The sequence below is a fragment of the Salmo salar genome, chromosome ssa05, assembly GCF_905237065.1.
Source record: "Salmo salar chromosome ssa05, Ssal_v3.1, whole genome shotgun sequence".
Lineage (NCBI taxonomy): Eukaryota > Metazoa > Chordata > Actinopteri > Salmoniformes > Salmonidae > Salmo > Salmo salar.
The window spans coordinates 68,837,783-68,858,208 of record NC_059446.1 but is presented as its reverse complement, the minus strand read 5'-3'; the positions used below and the strand labels follow the sequence as shown (position 1 = coordinate 68,858,208).

The 20,426-nt window shown below is 42.0% G+C and overlaps 1 protein-coding gene across 4 annotated transcripts; it reads left to right on the top strand.

Annotated features, from left to right (window-relative positions):
- Positions 1 to 86: 86 nt before the first annotated feature.
- LOC106605608 (myelin-associated glycoprotein) lies at positions 87 to 20,117 on the top strand. 4 transcript variants are annotated; one of them, XM_014201442.2, is made up of 10 exons: positions 87 to 281; positions 10,685 to 10,760; positions 11,861 to 12,223; positions 12,404 to 12,694; positions 12,923 to 13,174; positions 13,322 to 13,582; positions 13,702 to 13,798; positions 13,900 to 13,986; positions 14,128 to 14,203; positions 18,209 to 20,117. In XM_014201442.2, exons 2-10 carry the CDS (start codon positions 10,706 to 10,708, stop codon positions 18,269 to 18,271), a joined length of 1,545 nt encoding a protein of 514 aa, XP_014056917.1. In that variant the 5' UTR covers positions 87 to 281; positions 10,685 to 10,705; the 3' UTR covers positions 18,272 to 20,117. The 4 variants fall into 4 exon arrangements, with proteins under 4 accessions (XP_014056917.1, XP_045574627.1, XP_014056918.1 ...); XM_014201443.2 differs by lacking the exon at positions 87 to 281 and adding an exon at positions 1,118 to 1,265; XM_045718671.1 differs by lacking the exon at positions 11,861 to 12,223 and having other exon boundaries at positions 90 to 281.
- The last annotated feature ends 309 nt before the right edge of the window (positions 20,118 to 20,426 follow it).

Here is a 20,426-nt window from a genome sequence, read left to right as displayed (position 1 = left end):
AGCATTTGTGTTCAGTATGTTCTTTCCTGTAATTTGTTAATTACTCATGGTTGCATTTAACACTTTGTCATGTTAATGGACATGTTTTATTCGATGCATTCCGGCGCTATAACAGTTATCTATGTATGAGGTCCTACATTTAGATCTCTTGTTACTTCCTGATTGAGTCACTGCTCAACTTGATTTGAAAAGCCTACATGACAAGTGAGGGAGCGTCGATCTATGTTGAAACATTTTCGTACCATACACTTATCTAATTGAAGACCAGACATTGTTACAAGGTAAAGACAATTTTAATAATTGTGTTCAGGATATACTGTATGCTGTTTTTTTTGCTTGGAACTGTTACTGTATTTAGAATTGGGTGTGACTAACTATCTTTACCAATATTAAGGGATAGATTAGTGAAATATGTCTACCTAGTCACAGCCATAGAGATCCTATTAAATTACTAGAGGGGTTATGTCATAAACCCTTAGTTCCAGAATGTATGAAAATAGTGGTCGTGGTCAGGGAGAATTCCAAACCAGTCTAATTAGAATGAGTAGCAGTAGAGGCATTTCCTGCTTTTACTTTTGCAGGAAAATAAAATGTATGTAATATATCAGAAATTGCGTAACATAATTATTGGTAACCTTCAATATTGTCATATACTTATAAATACAGTATATATTGTTTTTATACACATTTTCTGTATAAATAGCCTCTAAAATGTAAATAGACCATCAAGGTCTCAATGTTTGTTTTCTTAGAAAGCTGTGTGTTATATATGTTAGTACTTGTTGCATTTACCACTTGTTTAAGTCCTATCTTCAACTGATTATATGGCTGTAGATTGACTGCATTGTTTCAATGGAATGTTGGCATATTGGCAGTTAATAAATAAAAAAAATTGGAACCCTTCCACTTCAACTGGCTGGCTAGTTTAAGTGGAATATGTTATGCAGAGTGGAACAGGGGAACCCAAGATCAGACTCAGACGAGGAAACTGGGACGAAGTAACCAATGTATTTATTGAAACCCAGGGGGAAGATGGAATGCAGGTCAGGGGAAGCACGGGAGGGTTTCAGGAAACCAGGGGCGGAGGCTGAGGCTGGAGTGAGAGGGGTTGGGACAGGGTAAGCAGGTCCGGAGGGGAATCCAAGGGAGTAGTAGAGAGGGGAATCCAGGACAGAGTAGCAGGATGATGAGACGTGGGACTGGAGACAGGGACCAAAGTCAGAGTGGGCAGAACTGTAGCGGAGAGTGTAACTGACAATTAATCTGTAAGTCTATGTCGTAGTTTTTTGTTTGAATTGTTTACGTGTTCGCTATGCGGGTGAAATGATAAGACAAGTGGAACTATGTGGCTAATAACTGTTGTAACAGGGATCATTATCGTAGCAACACACCTTTGGGGGTGAAGGCATTCCCGCGCAGTGTTAGCTAAGTTTTCATGTTACCGGGTGTAGCTCTTAAAGGTTGATATGTGTATGTTAGGATGAAGTGTGAATTCATGCCAGGAATAATAAGTGTGAAGTTCGATTTCCTCCCTTCTGTAATAAGCAGCCAATGAGGTATTTTTTCCTTTATTCGTGTGTTCAATCTGATACTGTTATAGCTCCGGCTAAACTGTGTATGTATGTAAGCACTTCAGAGTTATACCAAGCTAATAAGTCACTCATAAGACAAGAAGGTGTAAGAGTGTGCTTAAACTGTATTTTCATTTACTTTATAGTTCTCACGGAAGGTGATAATTCTGACTAAACTACAGAATAAAGCCGCCAGTTAAAATCAAGGAACGGTTGTGCTCGTGGTTACTGGTGGGAGTTACAGAGAGGAAAACATCATCAGGCAAGGAAAGACAGGCACAACAGGATCTAAATAGTAACAAATGGCTAGAACCGTAGACTGACTGAACAGAGGTTACGATCTGGCAGCGTGGAAGTGGCAGGGCTGAGTATTTGTAGAGGTCTTGATTATGGAACAGGTTGCAGCTGGTGGGAATCTGCTCTGACTCCAGCACACCTGTCTCCGCCCACACAATCACACACACACAGAGGGAGAGAGTACTGGGGGAGTGGCGGCAGGTCAAGGAGACACAGGATGAGCAGTAGAGGGCGTGGCAGGAGCAGATGTAACAGAATAATTATCATAGCACACTGGCTGACCATGGTTGACCAGCTCCCTGACCAAAATGGCTGACCTTTTATAAGACCTTTCAAGTCCATTCCAGTATTCTATCCCCAATTCTATGGTCACAGCACAGATCATGATACAGACTGTGAAAGACTTTATCACAAGTACATTGTTTGAATGAAATTGTGAATTGAAAAGCATATGACAAACAGTTTTATTTAATCCTGTGCTGTTAGTCGTACTAAATGAGTGTGAGTAATAGCCCTGACTAAAGTGAAAATGGTGGAATGGTGCAGGATACAATTTTATAAGATTTCATTCTAATTTCAAGAGATTTCACACTTAGCTTCTGAAAATCTTTGAGTTTGGCAATGTGGAAAGCAAAGTCAAAATACATATTGTAAAAGACATTCCACTTTAGGGGGTAAATCAATCAAAGATTATTAGTCACGTACACAGTTTAGCAGATGTTATAGCGGGTGCAGCGAAATGCTTATGTTACTAGCTCCTCACAATGCAGTAAAACGTCAAACAAGTAAAAAAATTAAGAATATTGAGAAATGTCATAACGAATCAAATTAACAACCCAATCCATGTCACAAGGCTTAAAAATCCATCTTTAACCTATCTCAAACCCTTCAAATACACTGATTGAAGTGGATTTAACAAGTGATAAGGGATCATAGATTTCACCTAGATTAGATTTGACCTAAACTGGTCAGTCTATGTCATAACAAAAAGAGCAAGTGTTCCTAATGTTTTGTACACACATACTGTGTATATAAACTCAGTAAAAAAAGAAACGTCAACTGTTTTTTTTTTCTCAGCAAACTTAGCATGTGTAAATATTTGTATGAACATAACAAGATTCAACAACTGAGACATAAACTGAACAAGTTCCACAGACATGTGATTAACAGAAATAGAATAATGTGTCCCTGAACAAAGGGGGGGGGGGGTCAAAATCAAAAGAAACAGTCAGTATCTGGTGTGGCCACCAGCTGCATTTAGCACTGCAGTGCATCTCCTCCTCATGGACTGCACCAGATTTGCCAGTTCTTGCTGTGAGATGTTACCCCACTCTTCCACCAAGGCACTTGCAAGTTCCCGGACATTTCTGGCAGGAATGGCCCTAGCCCTCACCCTCCGATCCAACAGGTCCCAGATGTGCTCAATGAGATTGAGATCCGGACTCTTCGCTGGCCATGGCAGAACACTGACATTCCTGTCTTGCAGGAAATCACGCACAGAATGAGCAGTATGGCTGGTGGCACTGTCATGCTGGAGGGTTATGTCAGGATGAGCCTGCAGGATGGGTACCACATGAGGGAGGAGGATGTCTTCCCTGTAATGCACAGCGTTGAGATTGCCTGCAATGACAACAAGCTCAGTCGGATGATGCTGTGACACACCGCACCAGACCATGACGGACCCTCCACCTTCAAATAGATCCCGCTCCAGAGTACAGGCCTCGGTGTAACGCTCATTCCTTCGATGATAAATGCGAATCCGACCATCACCCCTGGTGAGACAAAACCACGACTCGTCAGTGAAGAGCACTTTTTGCCAGTCCTGTCTAGTCCAGCGACGGTGGGTTTGTGCCCACCGTCGCCGGTGATGTCTGGTGAGGACCTGCCTTACAACAGGCCTACAAGCCCTCAGTCCAGTCTCTCTCAGCCTATAGAGGACAGTCTGAGCACTGATGGAGGGATTGTGTGTTCCTGGTGTAACTCGGGCAGTTGTTGTTGCCATCCTGTACCTGTCCCGCAGGTGTGATGTTCGGATGTACCGATCCTGTGCAGGCGTTGTTACACGTAGTCTGCCATTGCGAGGATGATCAGCTGTCCGTCCTGTCTCCCTGTAGCACTGTCTTAGGCGTCTCACAGTATGGACATTGCAATTTATTGCCCTGGCCACATCTGCAATCCTCATGCCTCCTTGCAGCAAGCCTAAGGCAGGTTCACGCAGATGAGCAGGGACCCTGGGCATCTTTCTTTTGGTGTTTTTCAGAGTCAGTAGAAAGGCCTCTTTAGTGTCCTAAGTTTTCATAACTGTGACCTGAATTGCCTACCGTCTGTAAGCTGTTAGTGTCTTAACGACCGTTCTACAGGTGCATGTTGAGTTCCAAATATCTCTAACGGTTGCCCCAGCATGAGTTTTTTTATGCACATGATGTTAGAACGTTCTCTCCATTTCAGAATGTGGTTGTTATGTAACAGTACATTTAATCCGTGCTGCCCTCAAACCAAAGCACGCAGCCTGTTTTTATTTATAGGCTGTTTTCAACTTTAAATGATTGTCTAACAAGTTTTCTATTTTTTAATAACAGTTTTAATTGAGGTGTGTTCCGCCTCATTCATTCACATAAAAGTAGTCATTTTTACTTTTGCGGACATTTCTGACCCAGACAAAATTCCCCAAGCACTTCCTAATTGTTTGTGCAGTTCAAGTTTGCAGACATTTGCTCATCTCCCGTCCTGCATACACGTGTTCACATTTTCTGTCTGTTGCCTGCATCGCAATCAAAGCTGTTTTCGTTACCAATAATAACTTTGGAAATGTGTACGTTTCTATCAAAGTAAGTGCCTTATTACGTTATAATAGTTTCTGCATGTCGTATTATGTTGTTTCTACTGTAGCATAATGTTTTTGTGAACAAGTATTTGATACACTGCCGATTTTGCAGGTTTTCCTACTTACAAAGCATGTAGAGGTCTGTAATTTTTATCATAGGTACACTTCAACTGTGAGAGACGGAATCGAAAACAAAAATCCAGAAAATCACATTGTATAATTTTTAAGTAATTAATTTGCATTTTATTGCATGACATAAGTATTTGATCACCTACCAACCAGTAAGAATTCCGGCTCTCACAGACCTGTTAGTTTTTCTTTAAGAAGCCCTCCTGTTCTCCACTCATTACCTGTATTAACTGCACCTGTTTGAACTCGTTACCTGTATAAAAGACACCTGTCCACACACTCAATCAAACAGACTCCAACCTCTCCACAATGGCCAAGACCAGAGAGCTGTGTAAGGACATCAGGGATAAAATTGTAGACCTGCAAAAGGCTGGGATGGGCTACAGGACAATAGACAAGCAGCTTGGTGAGAAGGCAACAACTGTTGGCGCAATTATTAGAAAATGGAAGAAGTTCAAGATGACGGTCAATCACCCTCGGTCTGGGGCTCCATGCAAGATCTCACCTCGTGAGGCATCAATGATCATGAGGAAGGTGGGGGATCAGCCCAGAACTACACAGCAGGACCTGGTCAATGACCTGAAGAGAGCTGGGACCACAGTCTCAAAGAAAACCATTAGTAACACACTACGCCGTCATGGATTAAAATCCTGTAGCGCACGCAAGGTCCCCCTGCTCAAGCCAGCGCATGTCCAGGCCCGTCTGAAGTTTGCCAATGACCATCTGGATGATCCAGAGGAGGAATGGGAGAAGGTCATATGGTCTGATGAGACAAAAATAGAGCTTTTTGGTCTAAACTCCACTCGCCGTGTTTGGAGGAAGAAGAAGGATGAGTACAACCCCAAGAACACCATCCCAGCCGTGAAGCATGGAGGTGGAAACATCATTCTTTGGGGATGCTTTTCTGCAAAGGGGACAGGACGACTGCACCGTATTGAGGGGAGGATGAATGGGGCCATGTATCGCGAGATCTTGGCCAACAACCTCCTTCCCTCAGTAAGAGCATTGAAGATGGGTCGCGGCTGGGTCTTCCAGCATGACAACAACTCGAAACACACAGCCAGGGCAACTAAGGAGTGGCTCCGTAAGAAGCATCTCAAGGTCCTGGAGTGGCCTAGCCAGTCTCCAGACCTGAACCCAATAGAAAATCTTTGGAGGGAGCTGAAAGTCCGTATTGCCCAGCGACAGCCCCGAAACCTGAAGGATCTGGAGAAGGTCTGTATGGAGGAGTGGGCCAAAATCCCTGCTGCAGTGTGTGCAAACCTGGTCAAGAACTACAGGAAACGTATGATCTCTGTAATTGCAAACAAAGGTTTCTGTACCAAATATTAAGTTCTGCTTTTCTGCTGTATCAAATACTTATGTCATGCAATAAAATGCAAATGAATTACTTAAAAATCATACAATGTGATTTTCTGGATTTTTGTTTTCGATTCCGTCTCTCACAGTTGAAGTGTACCTATGATAAAAAAAATTACAGACCTCTACATGCTTTGTAAGTAGGAAAACCTGCAAAATTGGCAGTGTATCAAATACTTGTTCTCCCCACTGTAGGACTTTGTCAGTGGACAAGTGGTCCTCAGATTGAGGGTTCTCAATGGCTGGGGGGGCAGCTCCTCACTGTCAGAATCTGATTCCTGACTTTCAGACTCAGACTCATTGTCATAATTTCTTTAAATCTCCAGAATTTCCGAATTTGTGAGTTGTCTCCTCTTGAAAGAAATTGCTAATGCTACAGCTTAGCTCATTAGCTACATTCATAAACAACACTGAATGGCTCAGTGGGAGTGAGAGGTTACATGATTGACTGCCTGCATGCGCCATTTGTATCAATAAATCACTATCAGAAAATGTTTTGTGTGGTATTATTGATATATTTACTATTGTCACGTCCTGACCAGTATAAGGGTTATTTGTTATTGTAGTTTGGTCAGGACATGGCAGAGGGTATTTGTTTTATGTGGTTCGGGGTGGTGATTTATTTAGTAGGGCGTTTGATTTATTATTTCCGGGTTTTGGTTTATGTTCTATGTTTTGTACTTCTATGTTCTTTCTGTGTTGGTATATTTCTATGTTTAGGTTAATGGGGGGTTGGACTCTCAATTGGAGGCAGGTGCTTTCTCGTTGCCTCTGATTGAGAGTCCTATATATGGGTAATTGTTTGTGGGAGATTGTTTCTTGTTTTGCGTTTTGTTGTTCGTGTGTTTCGTTTTGTTGTTTTGGTGTTCATTTTGTTTGAAAATAAATATCAAGATGAGCATCCACATTCCTGCTGCGTTTTGGTCCTCCATTCCCGACGACAACCGTGACAGAATCTCCCACCACAAATGGACCAAGCAGCAGAGTAAGGAGCAAGGGGATTTCGAGATGGACTGGTGGAAAAAATGGACCTGGGAGGAAGTTCTGGACGGGGCTGGACCTTGGCACCAGGCTGGGGAATACCGTCGCCCACGGGAGGAAATCGAGGCAGCCAAGGCGGAGAGGCGGAGGTACGAGGCCTTGTATGCGCCGATAAAGCACGAGAGGCACCCCCAATAATTTTTTTGGGGGGGGCACACGTGTAGTTTGGCTGGGCCAAGGGTGAGCCCTAAGCCAGCTCCTCGTGTTTATATGGAGGACCGTATGGAGTGGAGGGCGCCGTGTTTTGCTGAAGTGCGCACAATCTCGCCCACACGCACGCACAGTCCAGTGCGAGTTATTCCAGCCCCTCGCAGATGCCGTGCTAGAGTGGGCATCCAGCCTGGTAGGAGGATGCCTGCGCAGCGCGTCTGGTCACCGGTGCGCCTCCTAGGACCAGGCTACCCTACGCCCGCTCTACGCATGGCAACCATCAGGCCCCTGCACAGCCCAGTTCGCCCTGTACTAGCACCCTGCTTGTACAGGGCTACTAGTTCCATCCAGCCAGGACGGGTTGTGCAGGAGGTGAGATCAAGACCGCCTGTGCGCCTCCATGGCCCGGTGTTTCCAGTTCCTGTCTCTCGTGCGGACCCGGAAGTGCGAAACCCCAGTCTGGCACGTCCAGTACCAGCACCACGCACCAGGCTTCCAGTGCGTCAGCCCAGTCCGACTCGTCCTGTTCCCACTCCCCGCACTAGCCCTGAGGTGCGTGTTCCCAGTCTGGCACGTCCAGTACCAGCACCACGCACCAGGCTTCCAGTGCATCAGCCCAGTCCGACTCGTCCTGTTCCCGCTCCCCGCACTAGCCCTGAGGTGCGTGTTCCCAGGCTGATACCTACAGTACCAGCACCACGCATCAGGCATCTAGTGCGTCAGCTGCTCGCCAGTCAGGAGTTGCCAGAGCTGCTCGCCAGTCAGGAGTCGCCAGAGCTGCCCGCCAGTCAGGAGTCGCCAGAGCCGCCCGCCAGTCAGGAGTCGCCAGAGTGGCCCGTCTGCCTGGAGCTGCCAGAGTGGCCCGCCGCGCCGGATCTGCCAGAGTGGCCCGCCGCGCCGGATCTGCCAGAGTGGCCCGCCTGCCCGGAACCTAGCGGGTCTGCCTGTGACCCAGAACCGAGGGGGTCTGCCTGTGACCCGGAACCGTGGGGGTCTGCCTGTGACCCGGAACCGAAGGGTCTGCCTGTGACCCAGAACCGGGTGAGTCTGCCTATGACCCAGAACCAAAGGAGTCTAGCAGCAACCCGGAACTGAGTAAGTCTATTGACAATCCAGAACTAAATATGAGTAACGGTGTATCAAATATGTCTGCCTACAGTGTGGAGTGGAAGAGGTCTGCCTACGATCCGGAACGAGGGGAGTCTGCCTACGGCCCGAAACGGATTAAGTCTGTCTGCATTTTGGAGGACAGTAGGCCGGAGCCTGAACCACCACCTACATAGGTGGGTTGGGGAGGGGGGGGTGTAGCACAAGTGCCGTCGGTGACGGCAGCCACCCTCCCTTCCCTCCCTTTAGTTTAGGGGGATTTTTTGTTGTTGTTGTTTTGGGTTTTTTGTTTATTTATGAGGTGCATCCGGGGTCTGCACCTTTACGGGGGGGGTACTGTCATGTCCTGACCAGTATAAGGGTTATTTGTTATTGTAGTTTGGTCAGGACGTGGCAGAGGGTATTTGTTTTATGTGGTTCGGGGTGGTGGTTTATTTAGTAGGGCGTTTGATTTATTATTTCCGGGTTTTGGTTTATGTTCTATGTTTTATACTTCTATGTTCTTTCTGTGTTGGTATATTTCTATGTTTAGGTTAATGGGGGGTTGGACTCTCAATTGGAGGCAGGTGCTTTCTCGTTGCCTCTGATTGAGAGTCCTATATATGGGTAATTGTTTGTGGGAGATTGTTTCTTGTTTTGCGTATGTAAGCCTGTTGTTCGTGTGTTTCGTTTTGTTGTTTTGGTGTTCACTTTGTTTGAAAATAAATATCAAGATGAGCATCCACATTCCTGCTGCGTTTTGGTCCTCCATTCCCGACGACAACCGTGACAACTATTTTATTCACGTTTTTCAATTACCGGTGATAAATCATGCATTCCGATTTTTGCATAGATTGTAATGGGCACATAGTATGTGCATAAAACAACTTTTTGAAGATTGTACTGATTGATGAGCTAAGCTAATTCCAGCTATGTGTGTGGAGCCAGGTTTGTTGATATACAGTGCATTCTGGGTTTCACGTGATCGTCTGTCGGACCAAAGATGCTATAACAAAATGAGGTGAGTAAGGGTTCACTCATTTTGAGAACTTCAGGAAGTGAATGGTGGGATGTGAATGATGGTAGACGACACACCCCTTCAACATGCATACTATAAACAGACCTAACTCATCTTGTCTTTTATCTTTGGTTTCTGTGAGTTAAAAAAGCATGGCTGCGCACTGAAACTAATCGTCTGATTACTTTCGATTTCTAGAAAGTATTTTACTCAATGGTGTGCTCACCCGTAATGTGATTAGTTAAACATAGTAACTGCTATTAGCTAATTCATATTGTAGTTTATGTCAGCCGAGAGTTAGAAAATATGACAGCTTGAGTTGCATCAATCTTTCCTCAGTTAGCACTAGGACAAATGTAGCCTACATTTTTCCGGTTAGGATGATTGTGCCATGCTATAGATACTTAGGTGAATATCTGAACATTGCATCCAAAAAGAAACTGCTCACATTCTGGACATAACTTTGTACGGACTGTGTTTGTGTAAATAGTTTCTGAAAAAAGTGTGGCCAGCTCAAATGCTGATTGTTGCATCATTCAAAACTGGCCGTTCTAAATGAGTGTTCTAATCACATGGGTGTGATCGTACGCTTCAGGGACCACTGTAGAACGATCACACCCGTGTGATGGTATGTGTGAAAGGGTTAATTGTTTATGGTTCATTGAACAAGCAGTTTAAACCCTTTATAATGACGATCTGTCACGTTATTTGGATTTTTACGATTTATCTTTGAAAGACAGGGTCCTGAAAAAGGGATGTTTCTTTTTTTGCTGAGTTTACATATAAAGTGGGTAAAACAACATGTAAACACTATTAATTAAAGTGACCATTGTTCAATGACTATATGTACATTGGGAAGCAGTACTGGGTGGCAGCCGGCTAGTGACAGTGTCTAAGGTTCAGGGCAGGGTACTGAGCGGAGGCCAGTTAACCCTCAAGGGAATAGTTAACTCGCCTCACCATCAGTCTGAGACGAAATATGGGAACTCCTGATGGCAAAAATAAAGAAATAATTTTACATGTGAAATGGGAATTAGATGTCAAATGTACAGATTAGTGCCCTTATTCTCTGAAGGAGGGTGGATATCTGACAAGAACGAACAAGAAGAACAAGCAAGAATTGGCAAACTATGCAAGATTTTAGACATTACAAGTATCATATCCAATGTTAACTTACTAGTGATAATAAAATGTTCCTTATACCTTCAGGTCCAGCACTGAGAGGAGGTGATGTGGATTGAAAAATTACCATGGTGTTTTCTTATTCATTGCATTTGGCTTGGAGGTAAGCTACAAATATAGATTCTGTATACAGTAAAAAATATTGTATTTATTTATTTACTAATTTGCTGACAAACAATGTGATTACAGCAGTGGCGGTCGGTGCCGTTTATGAACATGGCCTTATATCTATTACAGCATATTGGATGACTGTCATTCATATTCCATTCACCCAGGTCAATGTAACATCGATAGGTTGAGGCTACTACATGATGCTCAAATTTTCCCTGTACCCATCATGAGGTTGCTACAACCTATCTGATGAAGGAACATTTACAACGTAGGTGCACAGGTTTAGAGAATTTTGAGTAATCAAGGTGACAGACAGTGACATAGTCAGTACCACCTACCACACTCTTGCCTGTATTTAGCTGATCTGCAGTATAATCATTAGTCCAACAGTTGAAAACGAGTTTCTATTCGACCAATTCAGGTATGTTTATCCCGGCGCAATGAATACACACCTGATCACACGCAAACACAGTTCACGTTCATAGCAGCAACATACAAACAGCTCGTTGTATGTATAATTCCTTCTCACATCCATCTACACGCGCTCCTTCTCTCACATTTTCCCTTCGCTTGTGAACTTCATTGCACAACACATCAGAGTACAGTGTGGAGTAGAGTGTACAGTTAGCAGCAAGCAGTTTATCAGTTCAACAGGCGGGCCTTGGTGGCAATAAATTAATAAAACCAAAAGCTTACCTTGACTTGGAAGAGTTCCAGCGTTGGATAGCCATAGCCAGCTAGCTAACACGGTCTCCCTTCATTTTTGAGCCAGGTGTATGAGTAGGCTAAACTAGCTACAGTGAGGGGAAAAAAGTATTTGATCCCCTGCTGATTTTGTACGTTTGCCCACTGACAAAGAAATGATCAGTCTAAAATTTTAATGGTAGGTTTATTTGAACAGTGAGAGACAGAATAACAACAAAAAAATCCAGAAACACGCATGTCAAAAATGTTATAAAATGATTTGCATTTTAATAAGTATTTGACCCCCTTTCAATCAGAAAGATTTCTGGCTGCATTCCATTCTGATACTCATATTCCTTGACATGTGACCAACACCTCTGACTAACATTTCTCCATCTGCTATTTGAGTGATGGGAGTTGATGCCTCGTCATGGACTGCTGAGGTGCCAAGCTCAGTCTCCGGCCTGCAAGGCTCATGCATTGTGATTCCCTGCTCATTCAACTACCCAGAACCAAAGATAAACCCCTCTGAATTCACTGGCATCTGGTTCAAAGACACTTATGAGGTTATCTACCACCCAGACAGCTCCAACGCGATCACAGACTACAGGGGTCGTACAGAGCTGGTAGGAAACCTCAGACAGAAGAACTGCTCTCTCAGAATCGACCCCCTCCATCACAGTGACAAAGGACCCTTTACTTTCAGGATTGAAATCAAAGACTATAACAAGGCTTCATACACAAAACACAGAGTCTCCATTGCAGTGAGCAGTAAGTTCTCCGGGGAAAATTGACAAGGAGAACTTCAAATGTGTTAATTACAGTATCCTATTTACCTATTTAAGTTAACATATTAGCTATAGCTTCTTGTTGATTATAATTGTAGTGGTACAAAAAAGGACAGACCCAAGAATAAGTGCTATAACTGTTGTCATCTCTTTTTGATTTCAGGCTCTCCAGACCCCCCCTCTCTGTCAGTGAGGGAGGAGGTGAAGGTGGGGGAGGTGGTATCTGCCTCCTGCTCTGTGTCTCACTCCTGCCCATCTGATCCCCCTCTCCTCACCTGGAGCCACTCTGGAACACCCAGCATCCAATCACGGCAGCAGACCAATTCCCAGTGGGAAGAGACATTGACCCTGACCTTTAGATCCAGCATCGCTGATAACAACCAGCCTCTGGTCTGCACAGCAGCATACAAGGGAGGAATGACAGTGAGTAGCTCCAAGACAATAAATGTCAAATGTAAGTAGCCCACATCTGTGTACTAACAACACTGTTTGGAAGATTTTCACTTTCACAATATTTCTGTGAATATGAGAAATTAAACTTCTTTGAAAAGGGAACTAAAACTTTGTCCTTACTTCCCTTTGGAAATGAAAATAGATTGAAATCATGTGGTTGATCCACTGAATCTGTCCTAAGATGTTTATTACATAGTAATATCATTCTTACTAATGATGTTATTCATAGATGCCCCAGTGGATGTTATGGTTGAGGGAGTGTCCAGTGTGAAGGAGGGAGACACTGTAGAGCTGAGATGCTCCAGTGACAGTAACCCTGCTGCCCACAGCTACCGCTGGCACAACAGCAGAGGGCCTCTGCCCACCACTGGACCGACACTCACACTGGAGAATGTGACCAGACTCACTGAAGCCCTCTACTGCACTGCCATCAATACAGAAGGACAAGTCCCCTCCAGCCCACTGAATCTCAACGTAGAGTGTAAGTAGATCCAGAGTTAGTTGATTCGTCCATATGTTGTCACTAAGGGGCATGTCATGTCTGTGTATATATAATGAAGAAAGTTCTCTTCAGGATGTAGCACTACATGTTCAGTTAAAACCAAACTGTTCATCATTCTCATCCCAGACCCCCCTGAGATCAAAGTGGGCTCCGCCTGCACTTCAGACATCTCTATGGTAACATGTCTGTGCATTGTGGATTCAGAGCCACCCAGCACTGTGGAGTGGTCTCTTCCAGCAGGACACCTGCCCAGTACCAGGGTGGAGATGCATGGGTCAGTTGCCATGGTGACCCTAAAGAGGGCACTAGGCTTCTCAGAGACCGTCCACTGCCATGCCAACAACACACAGGGCAATGCCACCTTGTCCTTCACTGTGCCCACAAATGGTAAGGGAAAGCCTGGAAGGAAGTGTATCATTAATTAATTAATTAAACACATAATTATTTATATCATAAGGAATAGTATGGGTACATTTAATACGTCATATTTATTTGTTTTTGGACAGATAAGATGTTCATGCTGTACGTTTCAATTGGTATTACTGCATTTGTGGTGGTAATAATACTAATTCCCATGTCAGCTTGCCTATTGACTAAGAAGGGGTAAGTAACTATTTAATTTATTTTTGGAAGGAGTTAAGTACTTTTTTTTTTTTTGATAGCTGTTTTGTTCTGTTTTGATAACTTGCCATTTTTCTCATCAGTGGGAGGAGTCATAGTGACCAACCAGTAACCAGTATGCAGGACATGGATGCAGCCAAGTGTGCTTCCTCAGATCCCTCAACCTTAAGGTATTTTTATACAGGCTGATCTGCCTGTGATCATAACCTACAATCCTTGCTGTGTTGCTAAAGCCCAATAGCCTACATTCAATCTTGTGTCTTATCAAATGAAGAGAATGCATCTGAGCGTGGCCCTAACTCTATCCACAGGAAAAAGCAGAAAGACACCAGCAGTGAAATCAACACAAACTACTACACCAACGATCACCTATATAGCAACATGGAGGTACTGTATGTACTGTAGTGAATTACACCATGACATTCAGGGGGTCTCTATTGAGTGCACTCGCTTGCCCGTGCATCATTTATTTCAATTAACAAAAAAGACGTAATTTAAACAGTAAAAATGTATTACCTTTCAATGTGGCATGAACACAAACAGTCATTATATTTTCATCTGATTGTCAAACAAATCACTTCAAAAAGTAAGCTACCTCTGCATGTTGGTCTACTCCAAAATAATTATAGCATCCAAACTGTAGTCTCTAATCGCCCCGTTTGATAAATGGAAATATACATCTCTTACAAAACACCAAAAAGTTATGCAAATGACATTCAGCGATTGCCATTGATAAGGCCTACATTAATTGAAAAACGGGATGGTCACTCTAACATCAGTTGCGGACAGTGCCGTTTAAGATGAGGGAGGACGATTGTTTTATTTTTTTATGAGCATGGTCTTATTTCTATTACAGCGTATTGGATGACTGTCATTCATATTCCATTCACCCAGCTCAATGTAACATCGATAGGTTTAGGCTACTACATGATATACACATTTTCCCTATTCCCATCATGAGATTGCTACAACCTAGCCTATGAATGAAAGTTTACAACGTAGCTGCACAGGTCGAGAGAAAAATGTGAGTAATCAAGTTGACAGACATTGACACATGCAATACCGCCTTGCACACTTGCTTGTATCTAGCTGATCTAGGGTAAAATCATTAGTCCAACAGTTGCAAATGAGTGTTTCTATTGGAGAAATTCAGGTATGTTTATTCCTGTTTCATTCCATTTGCTTCCATTTAAGAAATGTTTTTCAACATTACAGACAGAATGAATACACCCCTGATCACCGCAAACAGTTCACAAACAGCATGATCATTTGCTCATTATATAATTCCTTATTGCATCTAAGCACTCTCCTCCTCTCACCCTTTACATTCGCTTGTGGACTTCAATGCACAACAGCTGTGTGACCAGGTGAAAAAACCTTTCCATGCCAAACCTTGATACCATAACCGCTACACACAGCCAACATCGTTGTCACCATATTAGCTAACATCATAGTCAACATAGCTAACATTAGCTACTAGAACTAACATGTTAATAAACCTGTTACAATCATGCAGTACAGTGTAAAGCAAGCAGTTCGGCAGTTACACCATCGGGCCCCGGTGGCAATAAATTAATAAAACCAAAAGCTTATCTTGAATTGGAAGAGTTCTAGTGTTGGATAGCCATAGCCAGCTGGCTAACATAGCATCCCTCTCTGTTTGAGCCAGGTGTTTGAATAGGCTAAACTAGCTAGCTGCATTCACTAGCTAGGTAAGTGAAAGTGAGAAAAAAAATGACAATGAAATATAGTTAGCTCGCTCTCTTTAATTCATTTTTGAAGAAATTAATTTGTTCAAAACTGTTCAACTATTATCTTTCTCTCTCTTTGAGTCAACTACTCTCCACATTTTGTGCACCGCAGTGCTAGCTAGCTATCTGTAACTTATGCTTTCAGTACTAGATTCATTCTCTGATCCATTGATTGGGTGGACAACATGCCAGTTCATACTGCAAGAGCTCTGATAGATTGGAGGACATTCTCCAGAAGTTGTCATAATTACTGTGTAAGTCTATGGAAGGGGGTGAGAACCATGTGCTTCTTAGGTATTGTATTGAAGTCGATGTACCCAGAGGCGGACGGAAACTAGCTGTCCTCCGGCTACACCATTGTTCTCCCCTAGCGAGTGCCTTTGAGGCTACTGTAGACCTTCACTGAAAAAGTAGTATTTTTTAATAAATGATTTGGTGACGTGGTATATTTAGTGTAGTTTTATCTATTATTGTTTCACAATTTTATTTTTATGAAATTGTCACGTTCGTTGGAATGATGATCGGACCAAGGCACAGCGTATGTAGAGTTCCACATAATTTTAATAAATAAAGTGAAACTTAGGCAAAGACAAAACAAATAAAGAATAAACGAACCGTGACGACAATGCAGTGCTAACAGGCAACTAAACATAAACAATATCCCATAACCCAGAGGTGGAAAGAATGCTACTTAAGTATGATCCCCAATTAGAGACAACGATAACCAGCTGCCTCTAATTGGGAATCATACAAATCACCAACATAGAAAATCAAACCTAGAACCCCACATAGAAAGAAATAAACTAGATCAACCCCCAGTCACGCCCTGACCTACTCTACCATAGAAAATAAGAGCTTTCTATGGTCAGGACGTGACAGAAATTCACTGAGGAGGATTGTCCTCCCCTTCCTCCTCTGAGGAGCTTCCACTGCCTAACATTCCACTGCCTAACAGTACATTTACTAGACTAGGTTACAATGTGTATTACCATGAACTTCAAATAGCCCTACTGGTAGCCAGTGAGGTAGTGGTAAAAAACATACGTGGGTAAACTCTGATTGCCGGTCGGGGTAAAAAAAATTGTTAACACTCCCTATACTTTAAATGAATTTCTCTGAAAAAGGTGGGTAAATGGCATTTACTTGTGTTTAGCCTCCACTAGGCTGACAGCACTGCCAGTAGCCTACCCTCTCAGTCTCTCAGTCGAGACTATTTTACACACATATTCAAACACACAGGTAGCCTTCATTCAATATAATTGAATCAAAACATGTTTTACACCCTAGTTCATGAGTTGTCCATAATTCATGAGTTAATGCTTGGAGTTTTGAATTAGAACATTGAACTTAAACCCTGTACAAATCATGGATCTTGGAGATCTCGGAAAATGCACTGTAAGTGTAACTACGCATTCATAACATGTCATTATGTTTCGCCGTGAAAACACTTTAAGGGCACACAAATCCAAAATAATGTTTGTCCTATGCCATTGCAAAATCGAATGCTTCTAACCGAACGTTAACCTCTTCTAACTGAGTCACCTTATAGGCCTACTGTCATTAAAGTATAGCCTACTTGTTGGATGGATTTGATGTGAATTGGTGTTTAGCTAGTTGTCTAGTGATATTGTCAACCATCATCAACTGATCCAGGAAACAAAACAATATTGATATAAAAAAATAAAGCTAAATAAATGGTATACTACTTCTTGCCACGGATGGCACACAGAACACCAGTACCAGCGCGCATCTATACACAAATCAAAATTTATGAAGAAAAATCCACTTTTCTTAATTTTTTTATCTGATTTGGAAAACTATTTAGAGTCATTAAAACGTATACAAAACAAAACATATTTTTTTTCTTCTGTATTTCAATTGATATAATGTGGATCTGTATTATTATAATTTTTTCTTCTCTTATTTCTTTCTGGAATCCCTCTGGCTGTTCTGTTTATGTTTTGCATGTTACGGTTTAATTAAAAAAATGATATATATATATATAAAAACATATATGCAAAAAAATTATAATAATAAACTAGTGCGCACCTGAAAAACAAAGCAATGAGTGCTCTAAACAGCTGACTGACAAAAGCAAACAATGATAAATCAACGGATTAACCTAATGCATTGGAATACAGGCTATTTTTTTATCAAGGACATATGACAAAGAAATTGTGAAAATTAGGAAATACAAAGGAAAATCTATGCGCAAAGGAGCTCAGCTTAGGCCAAAATTCAGCACTACTGGGTGGACAGTGCTGCCACATAGTAATAAATGGTTTAAACCATGACAGAGAGGTGGGGGTGTTCGTTTCATTTGGACGCTTTTATTTCCATATTTACCACCGTAAAACATACTTATCACTACATTTCAAACAAATAGGAGAATGGTTAAATTAGCATTTATTAGAGACCCCCTCAAAGTTTGACTTTGTTGCATTTAGGGCAACTAATGTCTCATTCAGGGGAGCTGAGCCTCCCCTGGCCCGTAATTCACACCTTGACTGTCGGCCTACTGCATATGTTTACAGCTACTGTAGAGATCTGAGAAGAACTTTGCTCGAAATATGAAGGATTAAGATAACAATAGAGGTGTTGTTGTTGATGATGATGATATCTCTGATCTGGTTTCCTGTAGGCTGAAGAGGATGACCCGTGCGAGTGTTATGGTGGAGACGATGCAGTCTATGGTAACATGTGAACACAACAGGAAGCATGTGGGAGTCAGCTGGCTCAGAGGCCATTGTACTCAGTCTGTCAAAGGCTCCAGTAAAATATTTACATTTTAACCCAATGTAGCATAGCAGCCGACTGCTTATTTGTTAGCTTTATTGTTCGTATGGCTAAAGAATATAGTACATTCTTATTTGTGTTGTGGCTTGTGTTATGGCTTTTACAAGGCTTTTGTTTGTATTTATGGCTTGGGTAAATCAGAATGAACCTGATATGAATGGCTATACAGTTATAATTATTGGGAAGTGTATATACAGTATATTATTGGTTTTGTGTTGCCCCTTTCAACTGTAATCCACTTATGTGAAACTGACACTCAGGTCAGCACAGTGCTTCTGTGGTCCCCTTGAATGTACAGAGAGATACAGTATAGTGTCATTTGTCAAAACAGGCCATATTGAGATATATTGTATATACTTGAGATGGAGAATACAACGATTGTAAAGTAAAGTACCTTGAACATCTTCTCCAGATCAGATTGAATAGGAACATGTGTAAATGTTCAACAACAACAGTGATCAAATGAAAAATATCTGTTTCATTGCATTTTAATATAGTCTGTAATGTTTGTTTCTGAATCTCCCAATCTACTAATGAGTTATTTTTCATCCTTTATGTACTTACTGGGACACTCTGATCCACATTGATCTAATGTGTGGGAAAAACAAACATCTATTGTTATCATAAATCAACTTCAAGTACTCAAAGAATGTAAATGTCAAGCAGAAGTAATTATTAGTCACCAATGAGCTGCTGTCTTCACTTGTCTTCCTCTTCTCAGGGGTCTTCACTGGTTATCAAAGCCACAAAGTCATAAACCCCACCTATATCTACAAGTGATCTAATTAAAATCTGCTTATAAACCTAACTCTAACCTTAAATTAAAAAAAAACACATTTTTGTTTTCATAGATTATAAGGATATAGTCCGTTGACTTTGTGGCTGTGTAATCTAGTTGAAACTCTTCTCAGGTCGTAGTGGCCTCTGTAAATCAACACTTCTCCTCCTGTTGGTTCATAGAAGGTGTTACATCATATGTTTATGTGAAATGGATTGAGGATTAATGAGCAAGAGAAGTAGTCTAAAATGTGAACAAACCTAATGCACCACCAGTTCTGTCTGGTCTGCTCTAGATTTACATCAAAGATTATCATGACGATTTTGTTGTAGATTTGGATCACAATAAATGGTGTCGCAGTAAAAGCACATCTAGAGAATCTATCCCAAAGTGATCCCCTATAAAGTTATATACTCTGAGTACAAACAGTCTAAACCATCTACGATATAAACAATACACAAGGGGAATGTTTCTTATTTTGTTTTTTTTACAATACATTCTGGAACGTTGAGGGTTTATGACACAGCCCCACTAGTAATTGAATAGGATCTCTATGGTGATTCTGATCCAACCATTAATACATACATTGTTTTGCCCCTGAGAGGATGGAAGTTCAATATGTAGTTAAGCCAGCAAGTTAAGCCAGCAAGCAAGCATTTTTGCCAGGTAGCCTAGGACAACAAAAAATGAAAGCTTGTACTGTATGACAGAGTGATCGTTTCGTCAACATGAGAGGAGGATGATTTGGAGTTTCTCTGCAAGGAGGGTCAGTCAGCATGTTTGCACTTGCACGAACATGCGCACACACACGCACACAGAAATCAGAACCATGGACAGCCACATCATATTCTTCCCAAGTGATTTTACCCACACCTGACAGCAATGTCTTTAGGTCAGGACTTACTATACACTTGTCTTTACTCTATTTAAATACATACATTTTGCAGTATTAAAATTATATTTTACACACTGTCAATTTTGTTTCGCCTCATTTATTTGAGTTGGAATTTCCCAAACCACTCCACTCTGCACATGGAAGTCAGGCTTTCCTCTTGATCATATGACTACAGTACCCAGAATATGAATATATCAGATATGTTACATAGACAGAACATGAGAGGGAGCAAGAGGTGGTATGAAAATAGTAGACCTACACAAGGCCTTTGGTCTGATTCTCTACTGTTCTCTCCATAGAGTACTCTCTCACTCCCCAAGAATACATAGAATAATGAAGACACATCCTGTGTAGGCTAATACATGCAACGAATAGCCACTGAAAGATGAA

Excerpts from the sequence above, each read along its gene's own strand:
- LOC106605608 (XM_014201442.2), top strand. The coding sequence starts at position 10,706 with ATGTGGATTGAAAAATTACCATGGTGTTTTCTTATTCATTGCATTTGG. Across the intron at positions 10,761-11,860 it reads TCATTGCATTTGGCTTGGAG|TGATGGGAGTTGATGCCTCG; the intron begins GTAAGCTACAAA and ends CTGCTATTTGAG. Across the intron at positions 13,799-13,899 it reads TGCCTATTGACTAAGAAGGG|TGGGAGGAGTCATAGTGACC; the intron begins GTAAGTAACTAT and ends TTTTCTCATCAG.